Source organism: Balaenoptera borealis (assembly GCF_965194805.1).
Source record: "Balaenoptera borealis genome assembly, chromosome: 1".
NCBI lineage: Eukaryota > Metazoa > Chordata > Mammalia > Artiodactyla > Balaenopteridae > Balaenoptera > Balaenoptera borealis.
The window spans coordinates 192426396-192449988 of record NC_138860.1 but is presented as its reverse complement, the minus strand read 5'-3'; the positions used below and the strand labels follow the sequence as shown (position 1 = coordinate 192449988).

The 23593-nt window shown below is 59.8% G+C and overlaps 1 protein-coding gene across 4 annotated transcripts in view; it reads left to right on the top strand.

The window, feature by feature from the left end:
* The window catches only part of PRDM16 (PR/SET domain 16), a 326349-nt gene that overhangs the window by 100786 nt on the left and 201970 nt on the right, over window positions 1-23593 (top strand). For 3 of the 4 annotated variants that reach the window (XM_082351362.1, XM_082351361.1, XM_082351363.1), the window contains exon 2: window positions 6032-6381. The exons of the other annotated variant lie outside the window; for it this stretch is intronic. In XM_082351362.1, the coding sequence (XP_082207488.1) occupies window positions 6032-6381 (350 nt within the window). The remainder of the gene's footprint in view (window positions 1-6031; window positions 6382-23593) is intronic. 4 annotated transcript variants of the gene reach the window in all.

Below are 23593 nucleotides of genomic sequence, written 5' to 3'. Positions count from 1 at the left end.
CTTGGCTGGTCCAGCCCCCGTCGGGTTCAGGTCGAGCAGGTCTGGGTGGAGCCCAGGAGTTGCATCTCTAGAAATGCCATGGGGATGCCGGTGCCACTGGTCTGGGGACCCTGCTCTGAGAACCCCTGAGCCAGAGGGGCAGAACGCCCCCCACATCCAGGCTGAGTCCGTCTTGCTTCTCAAACCCCCAGGCCCAGGCCGCTCAGCTGGCTCCTGTCAGGAACCTGCAGGTCTGCACCGTGGCTGCCCTGCTCCCTGCTCTGGCTGCCAGCGGGCAGTGTGGACGCTCAGAGGACCCGCCCCCTCTGCCGGTGACTTGCCTTTCAGACTGGACTTGTCCCTCTGGGCGATGCTCTGGGGGCCGCCCCAGCTGGTCTGTGTCCCGTGGGCAGCTCTGGACGTGGAGCTTGCTGGACCTTGGCCTGACCCCCAGCTGGACGCCACGCCGTATGGTCCTGTCTCCAGGGGCATTTGGGATCTGTCATTATCTCCTAAACGCACCTGGGCTCCTTCAGACAAGGGGCCACACCTGAGATCAGTTCCCAGCTCAGTTCAGCGTAGCGTCGACCTCACTCTGCCTGACTCAAGAAGTGTCCCTTGGTGCCCAGTCCCCGTGTGTCCTTGGGTCAGCGCTGTGGGACCCGGGTTACGTCTTTGCCGGGCAGGCAGGTCTCCCACGAGAACCCCACTCCTCCGAGGGGTAAGGCTGTGGATTCTGTGGCTCAGAGGTCACGGGGTGCAGCACGGCCAAGGGAGCTCCTGGCCCAGGGCCTGCGCTAGGCCTCCTGGGGCTCCAGGAAGGGGGCGGCTCACAAGATGTACGAGGGGGCCTCACCCGACCTGGGCATGTCCTTGACTGAGGAGGAGGTCTGTAAACAAACTTCAGCCCCAAATGTGATCTTGGAAAGAGATGTGGGCGGCCAGGAGCTTCGGGGGAGCCAACCGAGACCTGAGCCTGGGCCTGGCCGTCATGCCACTCCCACAAGTGTCACCGTCGCTGCCCAGGGCGGGTGCGTTTATTCTAATTTACATGGAGAAGGGGTCAGCTCCGGGAGCCCCGCCACTTCCAGGGTGGCCAGCTGATAGTGGCGCGGCCGGCCCAGGCCAGGCTGCCTGGTCCTCCTCTGGGGATGAACACAGGAAGCGGTTCCATTGGCTCTGAGGCCTGAGAAGGGGACAGAGCCTCCGGGGCTGGGGTCTGTGGAGTGACTGGGCCGGCTGCAGAGGGCAGGGAGGACCTCAGGTGGCAGCCCGGAAGCAGGCGGCCATCTGGCCCACGAGTCCTCACTGGGCAGGGCCGAGCATCCCAGGTCCACGGGGAGCAGGCCAAGGCCGAGGGCAGACAGCGAGGTGACCTCTCGGCAGCTGGGTGGACTCCGCCGTTGACTGTCCTCCCCGTCAGAGCTCCGTCAGCAAACCGAGTTCCAGGTCGAGCACAGCCACCAGCATGGGTACGACAGCGGTGCCCCAAGTCCCCTTCCTGGGAAGCTCGGCTCATGGGGGTCCAGGGGTCCCTCTTTTCCCTCTCGTGTAAGGATCTCTTCTGCCCTGTTGGGGGGTGGTAGTCCCCCCCCCCCCCATCCAGAGTCAGCATCAAGTTGGCTGAGGGCAATTTGCTTTTGACCTACTGACCCCGAGATGATTGCCGCATAGGCTATTGCTGGGGGGAGGGGGTGCTCGGGCCCACAGGTCAAGCTGCCTCGTCCTGCAGGCTGGGCCCCCAGGCCACGTGTCACCCCGCCGGAGCCTCTGCAGCCACTTTGCCTTCTTGTGACATTCACGCACCCACTTACGTTTCTAAACCCGGTGATGAGGGTGAGGCACAGTTGAACCGGCAAGGAGACCCAGACCTGGATGCATTTTCAGTTTTACCCCAAGGCGCGGCCCGTGTGTTTTGTTTGCGTGGAGGGCGTTTCTCTTTCGGGGGAGGAAAGGAGGGTCTCACAGCACGTGCTGGGGGTGCAGGGGAGGCAGCTCTGTGGCATTTGCGAGGTGAGGCCCAGCCGGCATCAGGCTGAGCTCACCTCTGGGCCCGGACGGCTTCTTCCAAGCACGCCGTCCCCTGTTCCTGGTGCCTGTGCCCTGGTGTCTGTGGGGTGACGTGTAGCACCCCCGCCCCAAATGAGACGCTCTACCTGGACCGGGGGGTGTCGAGGGGCAGCCTGTCAGGCTAGAGGTTGGGGTCTGCGCCTCAGGACAGGGCTGGCCTAGGAGGCTGGGTGCAGGTGTTTTAGGAAGGAATGTTGAAGCATCTTCTTCCCATAACGGCCAGTCTTCTGAGAAGCACGTGATGTTCCGTCCACCCTGACACCTGACCTCTCTGCAGACTGCAGTACGACGCCCCCCAGAGACCCTCCTGGCCGCCCCCCTGGTGGAGGCAGCGCTGGAGGTGGAAGGGCGGCCCCCACACGGGCGTTTTCCTCCCTTCTTCTTGGGGGTCTCCGGGCAGAGGCCGCCATGTCCCGCCACCTACAGGGCCGCGTGGAGGCAGGGGGCTGGCTGAGGTGGCCTCGGGCGGCCCACGGCCTTCCCCGTGCCCTGCATGGTTTAAGGGCTTCTGCTACAAATCCCGCCACACAATAAAGGAGGAACCAGAGCAAAACACACGGTGGCTCAGAGAAGCCCGCCTCACACTCCCCCAGCCGCAGATCAAGGCTTAAATCGGCCTGATTCCAGGGTTACGAGCAACCAGGAGCTGGAGCTTCAGGGAAGGGCCAGGGGTCTTTATGTCCCCCGCCCGGGATACTGCTCGTTTAGCCACGGCAGGGCTGCCAGCCCCACGGATGGTACCGGAGGGACCCTCTGCCCCCGGCCAGTCAGGCACAGCGGTGCTCATTGGGGGCCTTCTCTCGCTCCAGACCCTGAAATCCTGGCCGTGGGTTTGATGTTTGGATGGGGCTCTCTGGGGGGTGGAGGGGTGGCTTTAGGGATCTGGGTGAGAGAGGGCAGACAAGCCTCCAACGGGGTTTCGGCATGAAGTTCGCCGAGAGCCTGCCGCCCTGGCTGGGACCCAGCCCCGGTGGCAGGTGCCCTGTGGCCTGACGGCCGTGGCCGTGGCTCAGGATTGCTCTGTGCCTCTCCTCTTCCTCCTGTCGCTGCCTGCACCCTCCCCTCCCCTCTCCTCCCTGTTTTTATTATTTGGGTGGATCTCCCAGGAGAAATTTTGGGGATGACAGACTCAGTCATGAACCCTGAGCCTGAAACTACCACAAAACCCCAGTGAAGGACCTCGGTCTCCTCATGAGTAAATAACATGCCATGGCACAGCCTAGATTCCCAAGGTCATAAAAAGCTCATGTTCCTGGCACTGCATTCCGCCCTTCCGGAGAGCACTGGCTGGGAATGTGACGGTGGTCACAGGCCTGGGTGGCAGGGGAAGGGGGCCGGGGGTAATGATGCCCCCTCCCTGGAAATGCCCGGCAGCCCGGGGCTGAGGGGCTCCTGCTGGGCCACCCGTCCCGAGGGCAATCTGGCTGGGGCACTGGGCCGAGGGAGAATGCTCCTTCCATCCAGCCCCCCAGCTGCTCGGGGACCCGGGGTTCGCGGGGGGGACAGTTTGTGCTGGCCCCGCACGGGTTCCAGCAGCATCCGAGCCGCTTCCTGCTTCTTGCAGGGCCTGGGGGGCTGCTCAGCGCGCCTCCTTTTCTCCAGATGTTTTCTGCGCACCCTTAGGCCTCCTCTCAGCCACGTCTGAAAACAGAGGGCCCCCTCCCCGCCAGCAGTGGGGCAGCCGAACGAGACCTGGGCTTTCCTGGTGGCTCCGGGCAATCACTTAACCTCGGTGACTGCGGCGGGTGGGAGGTGGGCGATACACAGCCTTCCTTTAATCAGCAGGAAACACCACCTTTCTCTCCTAAGCTGTTTGCTCGGCCAGTAAATCAAACGTGCCCTTCAAGCGTTGATTTTCCTCCAGTAGGTGAGGAGTTTTGGGAAGTCGAATTCAAACAGAAAGAAAACAAAACACAACAAAACAAAAAACAACCCAGAAAAACAAAAAGAGCCCTGAGATGGATATGCACGGGATGGGGACACGTCCCCGCTCTCTGCCCAGCGCCCTCACACCAACAGAGCCGGACTCCTACCGGCCCGGAAGCAAAGGCATCAGACCCTGGAGGGGTCAGGGAGCGCGCTGGGGGGGTTCCTACCCCGCAATACACCTTCGTGCGCGCGCAGCCCCAGGAAGGGTCGGGGTGTTCTTTCAAACCTAAACAGCCTCGGGTCCCCAGGATGGGGGAGTAGCAGCTGCCGTTCTGTTGTTGCATTTTTGAAAGGATCCTACAAGTCAATTAAAAAGGAACCGTTGGCCACATAAAACATAATAATTACTTCTGTGAATACTGCTAAATTAAATAAGTGTTATCCCCATTTTTTCTTTCTCTCTTTTTTTTTTTTTTTTTTTTAGACTTTGGTTTCTTTTGAAAGAAAACATTTTGTTACTTCTCCATCGGATCTGAGGTCGTTTTACTCGTACTGAAAAGTTCCCGTCTCCCTGGAGACGACCCTTTCAGGAGCAGGGAGGGGGCCGCGAGATGAGGGCCAAAGTGACCACAGCGTTTGGGTCACTTTCTAAGGTTTTCAAGTCCCAGAAGGAGGGACTTGGGCGGAAGCATCTAGATCAGAGGTCAGCGGGCTCCGAGCCATGAGCAATCCGCCCGTGCGCCTCCCACCCCCGGGCCTCCCCTCTCCTCCTCTCACTCTCCTCTGACTTCTTTAATTTTATTGAGTGAAATTCACAGCATATAAAAATGAACCATTTTTAAAGTGCACAATTCAGGGGCACGGGGCACAGGCACCAGGGTGTGCAGTCGCCCCCTCCATCTGGTTCCAGAACATTTTCTTCCCCCAAAGGACACCATGTGCCAATCAGTCGGTCACTCTCGGTTTTCCCCCCGAACATGGATTCTGTGTCTGTGGATTTGCTTTTTCCGGACGTTTCACATAAATGAAGTCGTAGGACATGTAGCCTTTTGTGTTCGGCCTCCTTCCCTCTGAGGGATGTTTGCAGGGCTCACCCGTGTTGCAACCTGTGTCAGTGATCCTTTTCTCTTTTCTATGTTAATACAAATATTCTGTTGTGTGGATGGACCACACGCGTTGATCCCCTCATCTGCTGATGGACACTTGGGTTGCCCCTCCCTCGGGGGGCTGTGGGTTAACGCCGCAGGGCATTCTCACCCACCGGCCTCCCTGTTTTCCACTCTCGGGTCGATACCGAGCAGTGAAGCTGATTTCCTGGCTGTTGGACCTGCTTGCTTGCCCTGTCTCTCCCCCGCCCACTCTTTATTATCTTTTCTGTGCCTCGGGCTACCCTCGGGTGAACTTCTAGGTGGCACTGTTTTGGTACCAACTGCCTCTTGGGCTGGACCCCGAAGAAAGGCCCACAGCAGACAGACAAGCTGGGGACCCTTTTGCTCAGTCCCATGACCTGCCACCCCATGGGTCCCATACTCATGACCTCAACAGGCCTCTGTCCTAACCTGCCATGAGTTCATCGGGAACTTCCAGGAACTCTCCCCAGGGCCCAGCCGGCCCCACTGAGCTGCCCAGAGCAGCCCAGGTATTATGGCAAATTTCACAGTAACCCAAATTCTGAGTCTTCCCAAGAACTTGGGACTTGCCCCCGTTCCCTAATTTCCAAGGCTGCAGACACAAAGCGGTTTCAGAAAGAATGCCTCACCATCAGCCCCGGGTCGGGTGTCTGGTGTGTCGGCTTCCCCCGCCGCCCCCGACCTGTGGAGTGTGGGCACCTCCTTCCCGCCTGTCCTAACGCAGAACGGGCCAGCGTGTCCTCGGGCTGCCCCCGGGGCCTCGGGGAGCCCCCCAGGGGTCTGCGTTGCTCCCCAAGACACTGCTGGAACAGTCCCCTGGGAGCCCCTAGCAGAGGCCGTGCCTCCCAGGCAGGGGTGGCGGCCGGGCGACCCCTGGGCCTCTGGCGCCCTTGGTTCTGTTCTGTCCCATGTCCCAGGTGGTCCCGAGCCTTGAGCCCTGGGAAGCCGAGCTGCAGAGCCTGACGCTGCCTTGTCTCCTCCAGGTGACGGCGACATTGTAAATAACATGTACGGGCCGGACCCCGACCTGCTGGCTGGCGAGAGTGCCGAGGACGAGACCGAGGACAGCATCATGTCCCCCATCCCCATGGGGCCGCCGTCCCCTTTCCCCACCAGCGAGGACTTCACCCCCAAGGAAGGCTCGCCCTACGAGGCCCCCGTCTACATTCCTGAGGACATCCCCATCCCACCAGACTTCGAGCTCCGCGAGTCCTCCATCCCCGGGGCCGGCCTGGGGATCTGGGCCAAGAAGAAGATGGAGGTCGGGGAGCGGTTTGGCCCGTACATGGTGGCGCCCCGGGCCGCACTGAAGGAGGTGGACTTCGGCTGGGAGGTGAGCTCTGTCGTGCAGGGTGATTGATCGCGGCCATTTATCTCGTGTTCCATCTATTTATAAAGCCGGGTGAGCTGAGCCGCCGGGGGCAGGAGGCTGGGTAGGAGAGAGCATTCGAATGTCACATTTCCCAGGCTTATTTTATCCTGCGGCTTGCATGACGCGACTCCGAAAACACCAGAGGGCCTCGTAGCTGCCTGGCAGCCCCCGTCCGCTGTGCCCGCTCTCTTCCCGGAAATGTGTCTTTAATGAGCTCATGTCTTAAACCCCCCGAGCTTCCCGTCTGGATCTTAGGTGCTAAGGCTGCAATCTCGGCAGAACCTCAGAGATGGATGGACTCTCCCAGAACAGGAGTCTCTGCTCCCGGGAAAGCCCCTCAGATGGGGGCCCACCTCCTGGCAGGAGCAGCCAGGGGCAGCTCGTAAAACGTGGCTGGTGGCCACGCTGCCACAGATGCCCCAGGCACATCCATGCCAAGGGCCTCCTGCCGGGCTGTCCGGGTCAGCTGGCTCCCTAAGAGCAGCCCGCGCTTCTCAGATGAGCGGGGACAGAGAGGGGCACCTTGTGGTTTACATTTCCCTGACGATCTGGGCCTGGCTCGATGGTCCTGGAGCCCATGTGCGGTCAGGAGAGGGAGGCCGGTTAGGTGGGGACACGGCTGCTGACACCCCCAAAGGCAGCCCTCCCCCCGGAGGTATCCTGCTCGGGCCACGAGCGTCACTGGGCCCCAGTGGGGGCGCTTTCAAGGTGGTCTCGTAAGGACCGTGGGCCCCACAGAAGCGCTCTCCCCTCTGGTCGTAGCCTTTCTGCTGGCTCCACACGGCCAATGCTCGGTGGTATTTTTGGCAGGGACCCTGCCTGGACGGAAAATGCAAATGCCAACCCAGATTCCTTCTGGGTGTTTCACAACTTCCAAAAGTGCTTGGATGGAGGTCAGGTCTAGGAAGGGGCGCGCTGTCCAAGGAGGGAAGAGGGCCTTGTGTGGCCGGCAGCCGTGTCCCCTACAGCGGACCAGGGCAGCGGGGGTCAGGGGAGCCGACTCCCCCCAGCTGCTCCGTGGCTTTGGAGAAGTTCCCAAACTGTGTCTCGGCCTTCTGTGTACAGCAAGGGGCGAATCTGCATCTGTCTTTCCCCTCTCGTGAGTCTTTACGGCTTGGAAGGCTGCCTTGGAGCCTCCGCTGCTCCCTAGAGATGGGCACGGCCTCTTCCTAATCCCTGGGAGGCTCCTGGACCCCCAGCAGCCCTTGAGCATCTCCCCCGGGCCCGTCAGCTTTGGAAACCCTCCGTAAAGGTCAAAGAGGCTGCCTGAGTCGGTGCATGTGCTGGTGGCAGTGGCCGCAGACCTGAGACCTCCATGCCCTTCACAAGGACACGAGGGTGCCCCGAACGCAGGACGCCCCCACTCTCCAGCAAGCTGGGGGAGTGTGGTTTGTGGTAGCACATGGAGTGTGGACATCAGGGGACACAGAAGCCCCCTACCGGCTGCCAGCTGACAGCCTGAGCTCTGTAGACTTAGAAGGTTTAGAGGAGTAGTGGGTTGACCAGATGGACGGAAGAGCAGGCCAGCCAGGATTCACAACAACCCACAGTTGGGGAGGCCACAGCTTGGCCAGCTGGACCGTGCAGGCCGGCCCGTCCCCTGCTGTCCCCAGGCGCCCGATGCCGTGTGTGCCTCTCAAGGTCGGGTCACCTGCAGAAGCGGCCGGCCAGGTGGGAGCAAGGTGAGGTGGGAGGTGAGGAGTTGGGAGATGCGGCCCTCCTGGGGGCAGGTCGTGTGCTCTTCGGAGACCCACAGGGTGGCCCTCATTGGGCCGAGGAGAGCATCTTCAGACAACGTAACAGGTAAGTGGTTTGGGCTGTTCAGTGGCTTTTTGCAGATGACCTGTCCTGCCCTTCCCGCCTGGCTGTTCGGAAGGAATTTAGGGGTGTTTGTGTCGCGTGCTCGGAAAGGCCTGGACTATTGAATTAAGAGGCGCCTTCAGATGCTGCGGGGTAAACGGACCCTACGGGTGGTGCGATGGATGACCTTGAGGCAACCTGGTTCTTGTCTGCTCTGATGCAGGCCTCTGTTTGCTCTATTTTTAAAGAAACAGCCCGTATCGCCGCCGCCCTGGGTGCCGGGCCTGGTACGGGCCGTGGCTGTTATCTGCCCGGTGCCTGTTGACTTTGCGATATCATTTGTCCTCCGTGTACGTGCGGGAACGCTCCCCTCCACGGCACCTCCCCCGGACAGCGCCTTGATTCCGGGGCCGTGACCTGACCGCCGCCTTTCCCCGCCGGCACCAGCAGGTATTTCTCCAAGTCCACGTCCTCACGTGGTGTTCCAGACGCACCGGCGGGATCTGACTTTGTTTCCTCGGCGAGTTCGGGCCCCGACCACCTGCTCTGGGCTTCGCGGCCTCCTGTCCCTTCCCGTCGGTCGGATGCGGTCGTGAGCAGCTGTTTGTATCACCGTCATCGCGGTCGAGCCCCAAGGGCAGAATCGGGCCGGAAGGAGAGAGAGGAGGAAGCAGGCGCCCCGAAAATCAGGGCGAACCCGCTTTTGCTTGAAATAAGTCATAAGGTCGAGGTGGTTTCTTCTAGCTCCATGGGTCTCTGGGGTGGAAACCAAAGAGCCTCACTCGCATCCCGAAACAGGCGACCGATGTTTCACTTTGTTTCTGTGCCCTGCTCGAGTGTGACAGCGTCTGGGCCAGAGGAGCGGCCGGCTGCTGCCCCTTCAAGGGCAGGCGTGGTCCTCGCCTTTGCTCTGCTGCAAACAGGGCTCGAGATTAGGAGCGGAAAGCCCAGGCTCCAGAGCCTGGATCTTTCTGCGGCTCCGGACGGCAGAAGGGCCTCCAGCGAACCCCGGAGTCCCGAAGTGAGGCAGCTGACCACCTCCTCGTGCTCCTGCTGGGATGCTGTCCCCGGGCCTGCGGTCAGCTCAGCCCAAAGCAGGCCTGGGGACCAAGACAATCGCTAGGGAAATGTCAGGGCCTAAGTGTCACCGCCAAGGAGGCCAGGGCAGATGCAGGACCGTCAGAGGCAGGTCCCAGGGACAACACGCAAAGGCCTACAGTCCGGCCCCGAATTTTGCGTGTGTCGATGTTCAATCTCATGCTGGTAATTAAGCTCCATAAATCAGGTTGATTTGCTTTTACTACAGTTTACATGGCATTTAGTTCCTGAAGAAGAAAGAACAGGTAATGACATTCTAGCGAAGGTGGCAAAGGAACTCTGAGGATGAGCCTGGATGGGTCTGGATCCCCGAGGGGTGGAGGGTGGTGGGAGCGTTTTGTGGCCTGGCCGGGCTCGGAGTGTGGTTGCTCCCGTGAGGTCTGGTGTTGGGGTCCAGCAGGAGAGGGGGGTCCAGAGACAGTCCCTCGCAGACACAGGGTGGGTGTCCCTCGGAGGACGGGCTCAAAATCAAGGTCAAACCGATTATTCCTACCCTCCTTTTGGGACACCATGGAAACAATTTTCTTTCTGCTCAGAGAACAGAATTCCTATCGTGGACCATTCAATTGAACTAAAATCCAAGGGTCCCATCTCCTTTTCTCTTTTTGTGGTGCACACGGTTTCCGGTGACACAATGCTTCTGTCCCTGCTGGGGCAGCATGAGTGACCTGGCATCTTCAGGGTCAAGGTGGCAGGAGCAGCCTTGTTTCACGTAGGAATTTTACTTGAGCAAAATGGGACGGTGCGTGTGGGCCCCGTGGCTGGGCACCCTCCTCCCACTCTTCATCTGCCTTCCTCCCCATGTGGGCGTCAGGAACATTCAATGACTCTAAGCCTTCCCCCGCTCCCACCGGGTGCTTTGGGGGACACCAGGAAGTGACTCCCTGTCATTTTGGAAGAAAGCACAGATGGGCTCCGCCTGCTCCCCGGACCTGGCAGCCGCATCCCTGGCCACAGATGGGAGCGTGGGGTGCGTGGAAACGGCCCCCATGGGCTGCCTCTCGAAGGGAGGTCGTCTGTCCTCGTGCCCGGGAGGACGCTCGCGCTCCCGGACCCCTCCCCCCAGACGCAGCCTGCCCAGAATCAATCACCCAGTGATTGCATTTTATTGCCCTGGGGTCTGAAAAACAATGATTTTGATCATTTGTTGAGTAAATCATGACATTTATCATCGTGCTGTTTATTTTGCTAATTAAGAGGTAGCTGCGAGTGACAGCCCAGAGGGCGCCGGGCTGTGCAGCCCTCTCCTCAGAGATGCCACCTGCCCCCGAGGCAGGGCCCTGCAGCTGTGCAGCCGGGCTGGGGCAGGCCGTGCAGGTCTCCACGGGGAGGTGGCGGGAGTGATTTTCGCACCGAAAGCACCCGGTTCTGCATGTTTCTTGGTGGAGCACTTGTCTCCCCCAGAAAGGCAGGCTCTCTGGTGCCCAGAGCTTTGCCCAGCCTCTAGCTGGCACTCAAGCATCATCTGTCGAAAAAAAATGCGTCTGCCTCTGTTTAAGGAGCTTGTGGAAAACGTTAACGTGAATTGATGGGGTTTCAATTATCTAAAGAATTTACTTGAGTGGATTACCTCATCCCCTTGGCTGTGGTTCCTGAATATTAATATACATGTTCATTTGCTCAATCAACAAATGGCCGTGTCTGGGCCAGGGCCTGTGGGAAGCTCCAGGGTCACAGGGGAAATAGCCCCAAGGCCTCAGGCTGCCCTGTCTCTCGGGTGCTACCATCACACGGCCCCCAAGCCAGCTCCTCTGGGGTCCAGGGCTCCCCCTGGATGGCTTTGGCGAGGGCCAGGACCCACCGGCCACCCCCGAGGACCACGGGCTGCCAGCACATCCAGTGATGCTAGGGTAGGGGATGTTCCAGGCAAAAGCTGCTACCCAGCCCTGCACGCTGAGATTCTGAGACATTGTCGTTAATGTAAGATTGGCTGAGACCAAATTCAGTGTGACACCAGGAGGGGTAGGAGTTCCTGGGTGGGGCTGGCCTCTGCGCCCTGGCACCTGCCCCAGCCTGGCCGGGAGTCACGTGGGCACCTCCGCGCTGGCCGCAATCTGAGCCCCAGGTCTCCGTGGGGAACGGGCCTCCACTTCTTTCTTCTCCTGCATTTATACCCTCACGCTCTGGCCTCAAGCACCCTGTCCTCTTTCCTGCTGAACTTACCACACGCCTGAATGTGAGCACGATTCACCAACACCCCGGGGCTCCCTGCCCCCAAGGCCATCAAGGCCTGGGCTCAGGCAGCAGTGACTCCTGTTATAACCAAGCACCCACCTCCCCCCGGGGCAGAGTTCCCGAGGCTCTTGGGAGTGGGCTTCAATTCTCTCTAGTCCCTGCCACATAAGGACCAAACGAGAAACCCCGTCCACCTGGAGACAGACACATGTGCTGGACTTGTCACCTGAAAGATCCTGGATGCACTTGGTAGCCCGCGAAGCCTGAGCTTCCCAGCGCCCTGCCCCCTGCGCTGACCTCCCGGCGCTGTGGGCGCCTGTCCGGCCTCAGAAGGGCTGAGGCAGCCAGCGCCCCCATGGCCAGGCCTGGCCGCTCCCCAAGGCTCAGGAAGGAAGTGCCCATCCTCCGGGAGAAACAGCAACAGCCGCGGCTGGTCTGCACCCGCAGGCATGTCATTCGGCAGCAGCCCTGTGGAAGCAGAGCTGGTGTCCAGCCGGCGGGCACCTCCTCTGTGGCCCTGAACTGCCGACAGCCACAGAATCCCCGGCTCTTTCAGCCCCAGCCCACCCCGTGGAGGGACCTGTGGCCCCAGGACGGTGAGAGAGGAAAGCTGGGCTCAGCAGCCCCCCACTGCTCCAGGTGACCCCGAGAGGAGGGTCACGCAGCCTGGGAGGAGGGGCAAGCCCTGGCTCTAGACAGCGTCTGCCAAGTTTGCAGAGCAAAATGTGACAGCTGGTAGTCGAAGGTCAGGACTGTCCTTCAGACGTTTCCCGGGTGTCTGAGACCTGAGAGCACAGGTCTCCATCCGAGGGCCTCACACGGAATCACGTGGAGCATCAGAAAAACAGGTGCCCAGACCCCACCCAAGAGACGCCTGGCTTTGGCCAGATGAGGGACTAGCCATGTCTGTTTTGCCCAGGACTGTCCTGGTTTTGAACCAAAAGTCCCAACAAACCTCCCTGATCACTGGGTTTGTGAAAACTTCTAGGAAATTAGAATGTGCCGTGGGGGTGAGAGTAGCCAGGCTGGAAAGGAAGAGAAGGGGGGAATCCTTCCAGACCTCCAGCATCTGCGCCAGGGGCCCCGGGAGGCAAGGGGGATGATTTGGGTTGGGTCGCTGGGGGCATGCAGATGCTACTGCAGGGAACGGCTTGTCCCAGAGCCACCCCTGCGGCCCGAGTACAGGTGGCCGTGCTCCGTGCTGCACACACACAGGGGGCACACTTCCTACCCTCTCTCTTCCACGTTCATCCTGGTGCAAGGATCACACTTCAGCCTCTTCGTGCATTCTTCACCCGAAAGCCGGCGCGGCAAGTGCTCTTGCGGCCATGCCGGGAGGCATGCTTCTTTGCTTCTTTGTATTTGGCTCTTAGACCATCTTGCTGTGTTTACTCTTGGAATTCCAGCGTGCGGGAAAGCCTGCTGGGGAAGGGGGCCAGGACCGGTCTCAGCTGTAAAGGCTGGGCCTCTTGCTGGTCTGATGGCCTTACTCACAGGGCTTGGTATTCTCAGTCCCAAATCTTTTCTGTCCTTTCTCTCCGTGGCACCAAGATACACACTAGAACCATCCCGGCAGCATTCCGCCCCCCAGGGACATGGGAGCCCTGAGTCTCCCTTTACTTTGCCCTCCTCTGCCCAGCCGGCTAATTCACCCCTGACACTGACTCTCCTTCTGCGTGGTCTGGAATTTTATTTTAGACGTGGAAACATGGCAGGGCCTTTTTGTCCCCCTGGAATGATCTTCTGAATGCGTTTAGGAGGCATAACGTGTATTCAGAAAGCGACCAAAGTTGTAAGCTGCCGCCCAGTGAATGTTCACAGCCCGTGGAAACACCTGGATGACAACAAGTTTGGAGACCTCTTCCCAGGCTGTCAAACAGGAACCCAGATTCCACGAGAGGGGCTGTCCTGTGGGAACAGGGCCAAGTGGGAGGTGGCCTGGGTGCGCCTGTGCAGCGGGGCTGGGGACACAGAAACCCGCGCCATCTCGTTTCCTCGGGAACCGCTCCCAGCGCAGACCCTCTGCCATCTCTCCCAAGCACCATGACATCAGGTCCAGACGTTTTTAGCCCAAGAATGCCGTGAAATCCTGCACTATCTTAGGCCCAGCTCCGAGGCACGGGTATATAAGGAATTTTCGGGAAAAGGAGAGAGAATGACTAAGAATACCTCCCTGGTAGTTCTTCTTTATTTCCTTAAGGGGTAATAACTCAGACACAGTCCAGCAGAGGGTACTTTCTTTAAATAGAGCATTCTGATTCACAAGCGAAAAAGGAAATAAATATTTTCTTTTCATATTCGAGAGACGTCCATGAATACCAACTTCTTAAATGGTATTTTACCATCTGCATCACACACACACACACACACAGGAACACACACACACACACACACACACACATACACACAGGAACACACACACACACACACACACACGCCAGTGACAACAAGCCCGCCCTTACCCTGGAACAGGCTGCTTGTGAACCAGAGACGTGGAAATAGCCTTGGGGTTGTCAGAAGGAAGCGAGTGGGAAGGTGGAAGGAGGGCAGGATGGTTCCTCCTCCGGGTGGCGGCTCAGCCTCCCCAGGGGACCTGGGCTCAGCCTATCCCACTGGCTCCCAGAAAGCCGGCAAGAATGGGGTGCTCTGTCACCTCTTCCCGCCCTCCCCCCCCCTTTTCCTGTAAGGGAAATGGGGATCTCACGTTCAGGGACTGTGACAAAGGCACCTGGGTCCCTGTGCTGGGCAGGACTGGCAAGGCTGGGGCAGGCTGACCGGGCAGCTGCTCTGTGACCCAAAAGCGTGGGCGAGAGGGGAAGGCCTGGTGTTCATTAGGCACCTGCTGTGTACACACGCTGGCCACGCAAGGCGCTTTTTACTCCGTGGTCCTCATTCCGTCTGTAAGTAGATCCCAAATCCCAGCCCGATGGACCGCAGCAGGGCCTGGCAGGCGTGAGTGTCCGCCCCTCGGGTGCCCCGCTGTGGAATTCTCCGGACCCCAGAGACAGCCATCAGCCTCTCTGGAGCCAGGATCCTGAGCTGGTCCCAGGGCACCTGGGGCCTGGCTGGGGGTGGCCGGGGAGACGCGTTCAGGCAGGAACCATGGGGTCCCCACCCCAGGCCGTCAGCCTGTGAGGTGCAAGGTCCAGGAATCTAAAAGGAAATCTTTTCCACCTGCTCACCTCAGGCTTGGGTCCCATGGAGCTGCGGTTCTCAAACGATCGTGCTGAGAATCCCCCAGTCACCTTCAAAATGCAGATTCAGGGCCCCACCCTTACCTAGTGGATTAGAATTCCTGATGGGGGTCCCCAGGAATCTGCATTCTGTTTAGCAGTGGAAGACGGGCCACTGGGAACTGCCCCAAGAAAGGGGCAGGTGGAAGCCCCAAGAAAGGGGCTTACCATGGATTTCCCTGCTCCCGCCCCCATGCCCCTCTGCCACTGCCCCCAACCCCGGAGCCAGGCGCAGCCCGGCGGCCCCACTGTCCTCCTGGTGGAGCTCTGGGCGGCAGGTGAGGCCGGGAAGGGGCCCTGGAGCGATCCCACCCGCACCCCGACAGCTGGCCACTGGCACTGCTGTCCTCCGGAGGGGAGCCCGCTGGAGACTGACCAGTGACCTGACGCCCCTCCCAAGGGCATGGCCTGATGGTCAAGGTTGGGGGGGTGCTTCCTGGGCACCGATCGTCTGTGTCATGCCTGGAGATTACTTGGGGCGTCACCATTTCTCCCCCTCACTGTGCAGGTGGGAACCCCGAGCCTTAGAAAGGGAAGGGGATCCCACAGGGTCGCATGGTAAGTTGGCACAGGGGCGAGGGACCAGACAGGGGACCCCCAGGTGGCATCCTTCTGCCTTGCCGCTCGCCCCTGTAGTTCATGCAGCCAACACATGCTGAGCACGGAGACTGGGCCAGCCGCACTGGCCCCCTGTGCCAGCCGCCAGCAGTTAGAGCAGCCCCCAGCCCACGCGGGCGTTCCACCCCCACCACTCTGTCCAGTGGGTGATGGCCCGGGCCCCAGCTCCTCCAGGGGAACGGGGAACAGTAAGGCGTGGAGTGGCTCAGACGTACCCCTCAGCCTCCTCCGTCTGCACCCATACCGCCGGCCAAGCGGGGGTGGCTCTCAGGTTTGGCCTGGGCTGCCTCTGGCCGGCCCTCTCTGGGCTGAGACCGGCTTCCCCAGGCAGGAAGCAAGTGGTGGGACCCACCTGCTAAGACTGAGGCATCTGCAGTGTCACTCATATACACGGAAAGATTATTTCAAGTACTTTCCCAGCAGCGGCCTCGCAGAGAGCAGGACGGGCCAGGAGGGTGGCCCCTCCTGAGAGCCGGCAGCTACTGGCCCGGAGGCTCCCCGGGGACCCCCAGCGTGGCCTTGGCTGGCCCATCGCCCACCCCCTCCCGGGCCTCCCTCCCTGCTGGGTCAGATGAGCATCCCAGGCCTCGCAGGCCATAAAAGGTCTCCCTGGGTCACGGGACGAGGGCGTGGACCTCCCAGCCAGACCTGCTTATCAAAGGTTCTCTCGAGTTGGGAATTTTTGCGGGCTGGTCATCCCCAGGTTAGGAATGCTCTCAGCGTGTCACAGGCCACCTCGGCCTCAGCCAGAAACCAGGGTGGTGCAGCCGCTCACCACCCGTCCAGGGGCAGCAGCTGCCGGAGGGCCCCCCTGCGGGCCACCCTCTCCTGCTCTGCTCGGGGCTGGCGCGGGGCTCCCCCCACTCTCTGGGGCCCTGCTGGGCACTGAGATGCGGCTGGATTTGCTCTGATCGAGGCCAGGTCAGGCCAGGACGGCCTCTCCGGGTGAGAGGTCAGTCTGGGCGCACGACAGCAGGCCCCGAGGGACCCACCGGAGCCAGTGTCCTGGGGCAGCGCCCCGCCCGCCCTCATATTGTTTAGAGCACAGTGAAGAAAATGTCCTACAGGTGACTTTTTTTTTTTTTTTTTTTTTAATTTATTTATGGCTGTGTTGGGTCTTCGTTCCTGTGCGAGGGCTTTCTCCAGTTGCAGCGAGTGGGGGCCACTCTTCATCGTGGTGCGCGGGCTCTCACTATCGCGGCCTCTCCTGTTGCGGAGCACAGGCTCCAGACGCGCAGACTCAGTAGTTGTGGCTCACGGGCCCAGCTGCTCCGCGGCATGTGGGATCTTCCCAGACCAGGGCTCGAACCCGTGTCCCCTGCATTGGCAGGCAGATTCTTAACCACTGCGCCACCAGGGAAGCCCCAAGATGACGTTTTAAGTCAGCCGACAGGATGCGCGTCGGCGGAGGTGGTTGTGTCTGCTCCTCCGCATGGGAAGATGCTACGACAGGATGCCCTGTCATCGCCACAGGGGTCAGCGTGCCGGTCCCTGCTCACCTGTGTGCCGGTCCACCCGTGCCACGTGCCACCGTGTTTCCAGGGAGTTGGCCTGAAGAGAGGCACCAGCCTCCACAGCAGCGCCCAGGGCATGCGGGGCTCCCGTCCTGCTGTCCTTCTGTCCCAGCTGTGCCCCCTGCCCGGCCAGCCAGGGCAGGGCCAGGATCCCCAGCCCCGAGCGGGGCCACGGGGAGCACCTTTGTCTGGCTTTCAGTCTGCGTTCCTGCCTTCTGGGCTAATGCCCAGTTTAATTGCACATCCCATTGTGTCATCCCTGTTCAATCATGTTCAAAAATACCTACATCCACTCCTTTCCCATTTAGATCTTTCTAAAGTCCATTCTGGCTTATCAGCGCAGTCATTTCAGGAGCGGAGCTAAGATTTCTGCCATTTAGGCCCAAGGCATTGTCTGTCCCTGCGGCAGCTGAGATAAACCCTCACCCAGAACAAAGTCGCAATGACCTTTTACAAGTAGAAGCCGCCTTGTTTCCCTCTAGACTAATTTATCAGCCTTCCTTTCAGCCGGTACTCAGTGGAGGCCCGGGAGAGCACTGCCAAGTGGGGGTGGCCGGGGATTAGGATGCCCGGCTGGTTCGTTCTCAATGGCGCACCTCAGGGTCCGCGGGGATGGGAGCTGTGCGTTGCCGTGGGGAAGGATGGGGCTCGCCAGAGAGGGTGAGGCCTGCAGGTGGTGGGGCCTGGGCAAGGTGGCCAAGCCCCCTGCCCTGGCCTCCTTCGGGGCCGAAGTAAAACCTTGTGGACAAAGTATGAGCCACGCTGGACTTAAGTAAAGATAATGATGATGAAATGGCCTGCAGCCCCGGAGCCCCCGGGGGAGGCCGCTGAGCTCTGGGGCGGCAGCTCACAGGTGGACGGGAAGAGAGCGAGTGATGGATGAGAGGCCGGGGGGGATAGAGGAGGAAGAGGAGGAGGGGGAGGAGGGGGAGGACGACGACGACGACGACAGGGATGGACCACGAGGGCCCTGGGGAGGCAGCTCAGGCAGCCTGAGCCTCGTTGCCTTCCTTTGAGGAGGGAGACGGAAAAGGGGTCTGTTTTGCATTTTGATAAAAGCCTTCAGACTCCACTGATGTTATCATAGGGGCTGCCATGCTGAAGGGGATGTATTTGCCTTGTCTAGAAAGCCTGCATCGCCGTGGGGATGACTTAGGTGGCGCTGACTTGAAAGCTCGTCCGGGGATGGAGGGCACGCAGCGCCAGGGCAGAGAGGTGGAATCGCCAGCCCACGAGGAACGGGCCTTGGCATTCAGGAGGGCGGCCCAGCCTGGGCCTGGCCTGTCCAAGGGCCGCTGGGCCAGCTAAGCTCCTGGCACCTCTGCTGCTGCCCTGTCAGTCCTGCAGCCCTCAGGGACCAGTCCCTGGTGAGGTCTGGCCTCTGGTCCTCACTGGGGCTTCTGAGTCAGCCCTGAGGACGTGGGACGGCCCCTTGGAGCGCCAGGCCCTCAGAGGGCCTCGCAGGACTGAGGTTGGTCGAGTCACTAGTTTCTCGGTGACACCCTGGCGGGCCCGGACTCCCTGCCGTCGCCCACGCTTGCTTCACTCAGACAGATGAACAGTCCACACCAGGCCCCAACCGGAGAGGCTCCTGTGGGAACCCGGGGCCCGTTGACAGCCCGAAGACAACACCAGAATTCCCCAACTTTTGAAGGTCTGTCTTGGATTGACCTCCTTATTTAATCCTTCTTGGAATCTAAAATACCTTGGAGATGGGCTCACCCAAACAGCTGGCCGGTCAGGCCCAGGGAGGCCTGGGGACACCGGGCTCCTGCTCCCCGTCCGGGGCTGCACGCTTCTCGCGGCTGCTCCCTCGGGTGGGTCCTCCGCGCTGGGACAGGGGAGGCTGATTCTCCAGCTGGACCCACTAGGATGGGGCAGGTCCTGCTCTGGGTCAGCACCTCCTACCCGCTTGTGCCTCCGCCTAGACTGAGTGTGGCTTCCCAATCCATCTGAGCTGGTGCGCTGGGTCCAGAGGATTCCCCACCTCTGCACCCTGGGGTTGGGCCCAGAGTACCGACCCAGCGCCTCTGGCTTCCTTGCTTTAGCTGTGCCTGTCCAGGTCCACGGAAGTCACACGTCCACCAGGCAAGGCTGCCTGCAGTGAGGGGCCCACTGCCCTCTGGGGCTCAGCTGCCCTAAGCCCCCCCCCGACCCCTGCCGGTGCCTTGTGCCTCCAGGGTGGAGGTGGGAGGTCGGGAGGGCTTTCCAGCTGCCCCCTAGGACGTCAGACTCCTGCTCCCAGACTGGGGTTTGTTCTTGTCACCTGTTCCCAGTAAACAGATGCGTCCCTCACGCTGGGAGAGTCCAGCAGACTCGGGGAGATGCAGGGAGACCTGGCAAGGCTGCTGGCTGCCTGGCCCCGCGAGGTGGGACAGTTCTTGGATCCTTTATCATAAAGTGCCTTCAAAACCCCAGGACAGCCAGGACTTACCATGCTGTTATCAGGATGGCATCACCCCCATTGACGCTGAGTAGACAAGGGTTAGAATGGCCACGTCCAGCCTTTTGTTGTTGTTGTTCCTTTTAAACATCTGATAAATTCACGAGGTTTTCTAAGAGGCAACATACAGGTTACTGAGATGTCTGTGTCACATGCCATGGACAGAGACCCAAGCAGCCACCCCCATCCCTGGGCCTCGGTTTCTCCACTTGTTAAGCAAGGATTGAAGTGAATTGTCCTGAAGGCACGTGTCATTTGAATACTCCGATCTTTAAGAGGTGGGGAAGTGGAGAGCGGGGGAGAGATTTCTTTGCTGCATCTGGGGGAAAAAAAAAAGTGGGTAATTTTTCACCAGACGTCCCTCCACCACAACGTGATGGTTAGAATTTCCGTAGAACTCTTTCTCTCTCTTTCCACTGTGAGCTGAAATGCACACGAGTCTTCTCAGCCTTGTGAACTGCCTCGCTGGAGGACCCGAATGTGCCCCTTTCAGGGGAGGGACCCCTTGGAAATAAGAAATGCCTATTTTCAATACATTCAAAACACAGGCCAAGCTGCGTGGGCCCCACCTGGCAACCTTTGCGTTTACATATTCCTGTAAAGTCTGCTCCCTGGGATGGGCAAGGCTGGTACACCCTCTGGACCGAAGGGTCAGCATGGGACCCTCGGCGGCTCCAGCCCCAGCACCTGGCCACTGTCTCTCCGCACAGAAGCTCAGCCCCCCTAGACGGCCTTCTCATCTCTGATGAGTTACCCAGCCTTGAAGCCACAGAGATGCATGCAGGCAAATGCATACCGGCTCCCCGCTGGCCTCCTCCTGAGTGGTGCAGAAAGCTGCATCCTGGTTTGCTCACCAAGTTTCTCCGGGAAGTTACACAGAAGCGGGGGGGGGGCCGGGCGGGGTCTTTAAATTATTTATTTATTTATTTATTTATGGCTGTGTTGGGTCTTCGTTTCTGTGCGAGTGCTTTCTATAGTTGTGGCAAGTGGGGGCCGCTCTTCATCGCGGTGCGCGGGCCTCTCACTGTCGCGGCCTCTCTTGTTGCGGAGCACAGGCTCCAGACGCGCAGCCTCAGTAGTTGTGGCTCACGGGCCCAGTTGCTCTGCAGCACGTGGGATCTTCCCAGACCAGGGCTCGAACCCGTGTCCCCTGCATTGGCAGGCAGATTCTCAACCACTGCGCCACCAGGGAAGCCCCGGGCGGGGTCTTTAGTAGGTATACCTCAGATGCCTCCACCCAACTCCTCAGACACTGGATTTAGCAAACGATGAGGACTTGGAAAATAATGATGTGACGGCCAAAGTGGCCTTGGTGAGTTCTCCCTCTACGGCAGTTTTCAAATCGGCCAATTGGTCGATTGGATACTGAATATTTCTGAACACAGGGGACGTGACAGTAAGGAGGTAGCTGCTGCACCAGAGTTGCCTGCACTGGGCCCTAGGGCTGTGGCAGCAAAGTGCCAGCGATGGGTGGCTTCACCCAGACGCCCACTCTCAGAGTCTGGAGGCTGGCGGTCCCAGATCAGGATGTCGGCAGGGCCATGGTCCCTCTGCAGCCTTTCAGGGAGGATCTGTCCCAGGGGCCCACCCACCCCGGCACGACCTCATCTTAACTAATTACATCTGTAAGCATTCTATTTCCACATCGGGTCACATTAGGAGGTGCTGGGGTTTGGACTTCAACTATGAACTGGGGGGAGGATGACACAATTCAGCTTGTAACAGACCCTCAGAGAGCAAATACCTGGGCTGAGTCATTCCCAGGTATTGTAGGAGAGAGGAACCAGTGATGGCACACACCTGGTGCCGTGTCCCTGCATGGATGCTGGTGCCCAAACCCTCCCGGCCAGGTCTCCTCCTGACACCAAGAGGAACCGTGCCTGCATTGGGAGCATGAGGGGTGGGGACCCAGGAGGGGTTTAGTTGATGACAGCCTTGCTAACCCAAGTCAGAGCCCAGGGTTGACATTTTTAGCCAATTCCAACGTCTTTCGTTCGAAGGTAACAGCAGTGAAATAAACATGGGGATTGGGTTGACCGCCCTCCGACACCCGCCTTGTCTGAGCCCCGTGGTGTGTGTGCGCGTGTGCGTGTGGGTGTGCGTACGAGCTCCGTGAACCTGCAACGGAAAAAACCAGAGGGAACGTGGCTCCCTGCAGGCCTTGGAACGCTTTTTCTTCAAGCAGGAGAAATTGGCTTGGGGGTCAAAGATGCAGTGTCGACACTTCAGAAGAAAGTGGTCATCGGGACCAAAGCTGTACAAGATCCCAAACCAGCCCCTACGGCCCCGAGGCAGCGCTGACGTTGCAGGAGCATCTGCAGGCCTCGGCCACCTCGCTGTCGCAGGAGGACAGCGTGGGGTGGGGTCGGGACAGTAGAGCCTGGCTGCCCGCTTATGCCTGGTCTTCACGTCTTCTGCGAGGCCAGTGCCACTTCTGCAGGATGAGTGTGACCTGAGCCCGGGTCGGCCGAGCCGGCACCAGGCTCTCCCCCAAAGGCCCTCCGCAGTCCGGTTCAAAAGGAAATGGTTAAAAATGAGCGGCTGGCAGGGAGGAGCGGGGAGGGACACAAGGCCCAGCAGTTGGCTAATTGGAGAGCGGACCCGGCCGAGGGGAAGGCTGCACCCCAGACAATGTGCTCCCGAGTCGGGAGCTGGGAAGGCCTGGCGGGATTGTTATTGAATTAGTTGAAGTCAGAACCCCCCTGAATGCGGGAAAGAAGGAAAGGGGAAATGAAGGCCCGGGTATAATGCGGCCTAAATGAGGGGCCCCATTCACAGCCCATGAAAAGGCTCGGCTTCCTTTCTTGGGGAAAGAGGAGGCCAGTTCACTTTTGTTTGGCTGGGGGCGGGGGCTGCTCTAGGAGGGTGTACTTACCTACAGCCAGTGACAGGAGGGTTAGGGGGACGGGAAAATGGGACATTGAAAATAATCCCCAGTGCCAGCGGTGGGATGACAGCGGACACAATCGCTGGGCACTCATCAAGGGCCTCCAAAGAGTCCCCGTCTCCTGCAATTTCCTGGGACCGTGGGCTGTGTCAGCCAGGTTAGCGGGGCCGTGGCCGCCAAGGACGCCTGACCCCAGTCGTCCGGCAAGGCCATTTGATTTCTGTCTCCACTTAAAATTTCGAGGTTTAATATGTGCTTTGGTGGCCGACTGAGTATGCAAGAATATATCTTAATGGTTGAATCAGAGAATAATATTATTGGAAGTAGCAATTAAACGCGTGAAATACAGAAATGGACCAGCCAGAAACTTGACCAGCCAACCAAAAGTGGGAGGGGGGAACATACAAGTTATGTAAAAAATAAATACTTAACAAAGTGCTACGCTCAGTAAATATTTGTTGAATTCACACATTAATTAATTTTCCAGATGAGATTTTCCTAATCCATTTCTTAAAAAGAATAAGGATTAGGAACGAGGCAGGATCTGATTATCAGGCAGGCCTGGAGGAGATGAAAGGAAAGTGGTATGTGTGAGGTTTTGGGGGCTGGGGTGCCTCCGGGGGGAGCCGAGGGCAGGCTGCCTCGGCCCCTGGTAATTGCCCGCTTGGAGAAGCTGATTTGCTATTCACGGTCCCCCGCGGCGAGGGGAGCCGGCTACCCCTTGCCCGCTCTGCCCTCGGAGTGCAGGCCGCATGTGCCGGATTAGCGGCCAGAACCTCGGGGTCCCGCGCAGTTAACCCTCTCGTAGGGGAACTGAAAGCCCGGGGGACGCAAAGGGCCCCGACTCCAGACTCCAGGGCTTGGCAGAGAGCGAGGTGCACAGCCGCCCCCCCTGCCTGGTCCAGCTGGGCCCTGACCAGCCCACGATGATGCTCGCTTTCCCCAGGGGTTCCTGGCGTCGTGGACCGGTTCACAGCACCCCACCACGTTCGTGTCCCTGATGTCACCAAGCAGCACCACTGTCCCACGTTTCCCAGCAAGGTGCCTTGTCGGGGGTCACAGAGCTGCTGATGGTGGCCTTCGAGAGCCCACTGACCCCCACAGACCTGAGCCTGGTCACACCCTCTCCTGTGTCGACCCCGGAGGGCTGTCTGGTGAACGTGAGGGGGTCCCCGAGCGTCAGTGCCCGAGAGTGGGTGTTTAGGAATGGAATCGGGCTGTTGGCGCCCTGGCTTCGTTCCGGGGCTGCGCCACTGCTCACTGGGGCCCGTGTGTCCCTCCTGTCCGTGGAGTGGGGGAGGCCTGCCAGGTGCCCCTGCAAGACCCATGCCCGTGTAGATGGCAAGTCCTGGCCCTTTCAAGGCGTCTCAGGGCCTAGCCTCACACCCCCTGTTCCGGAACCTTC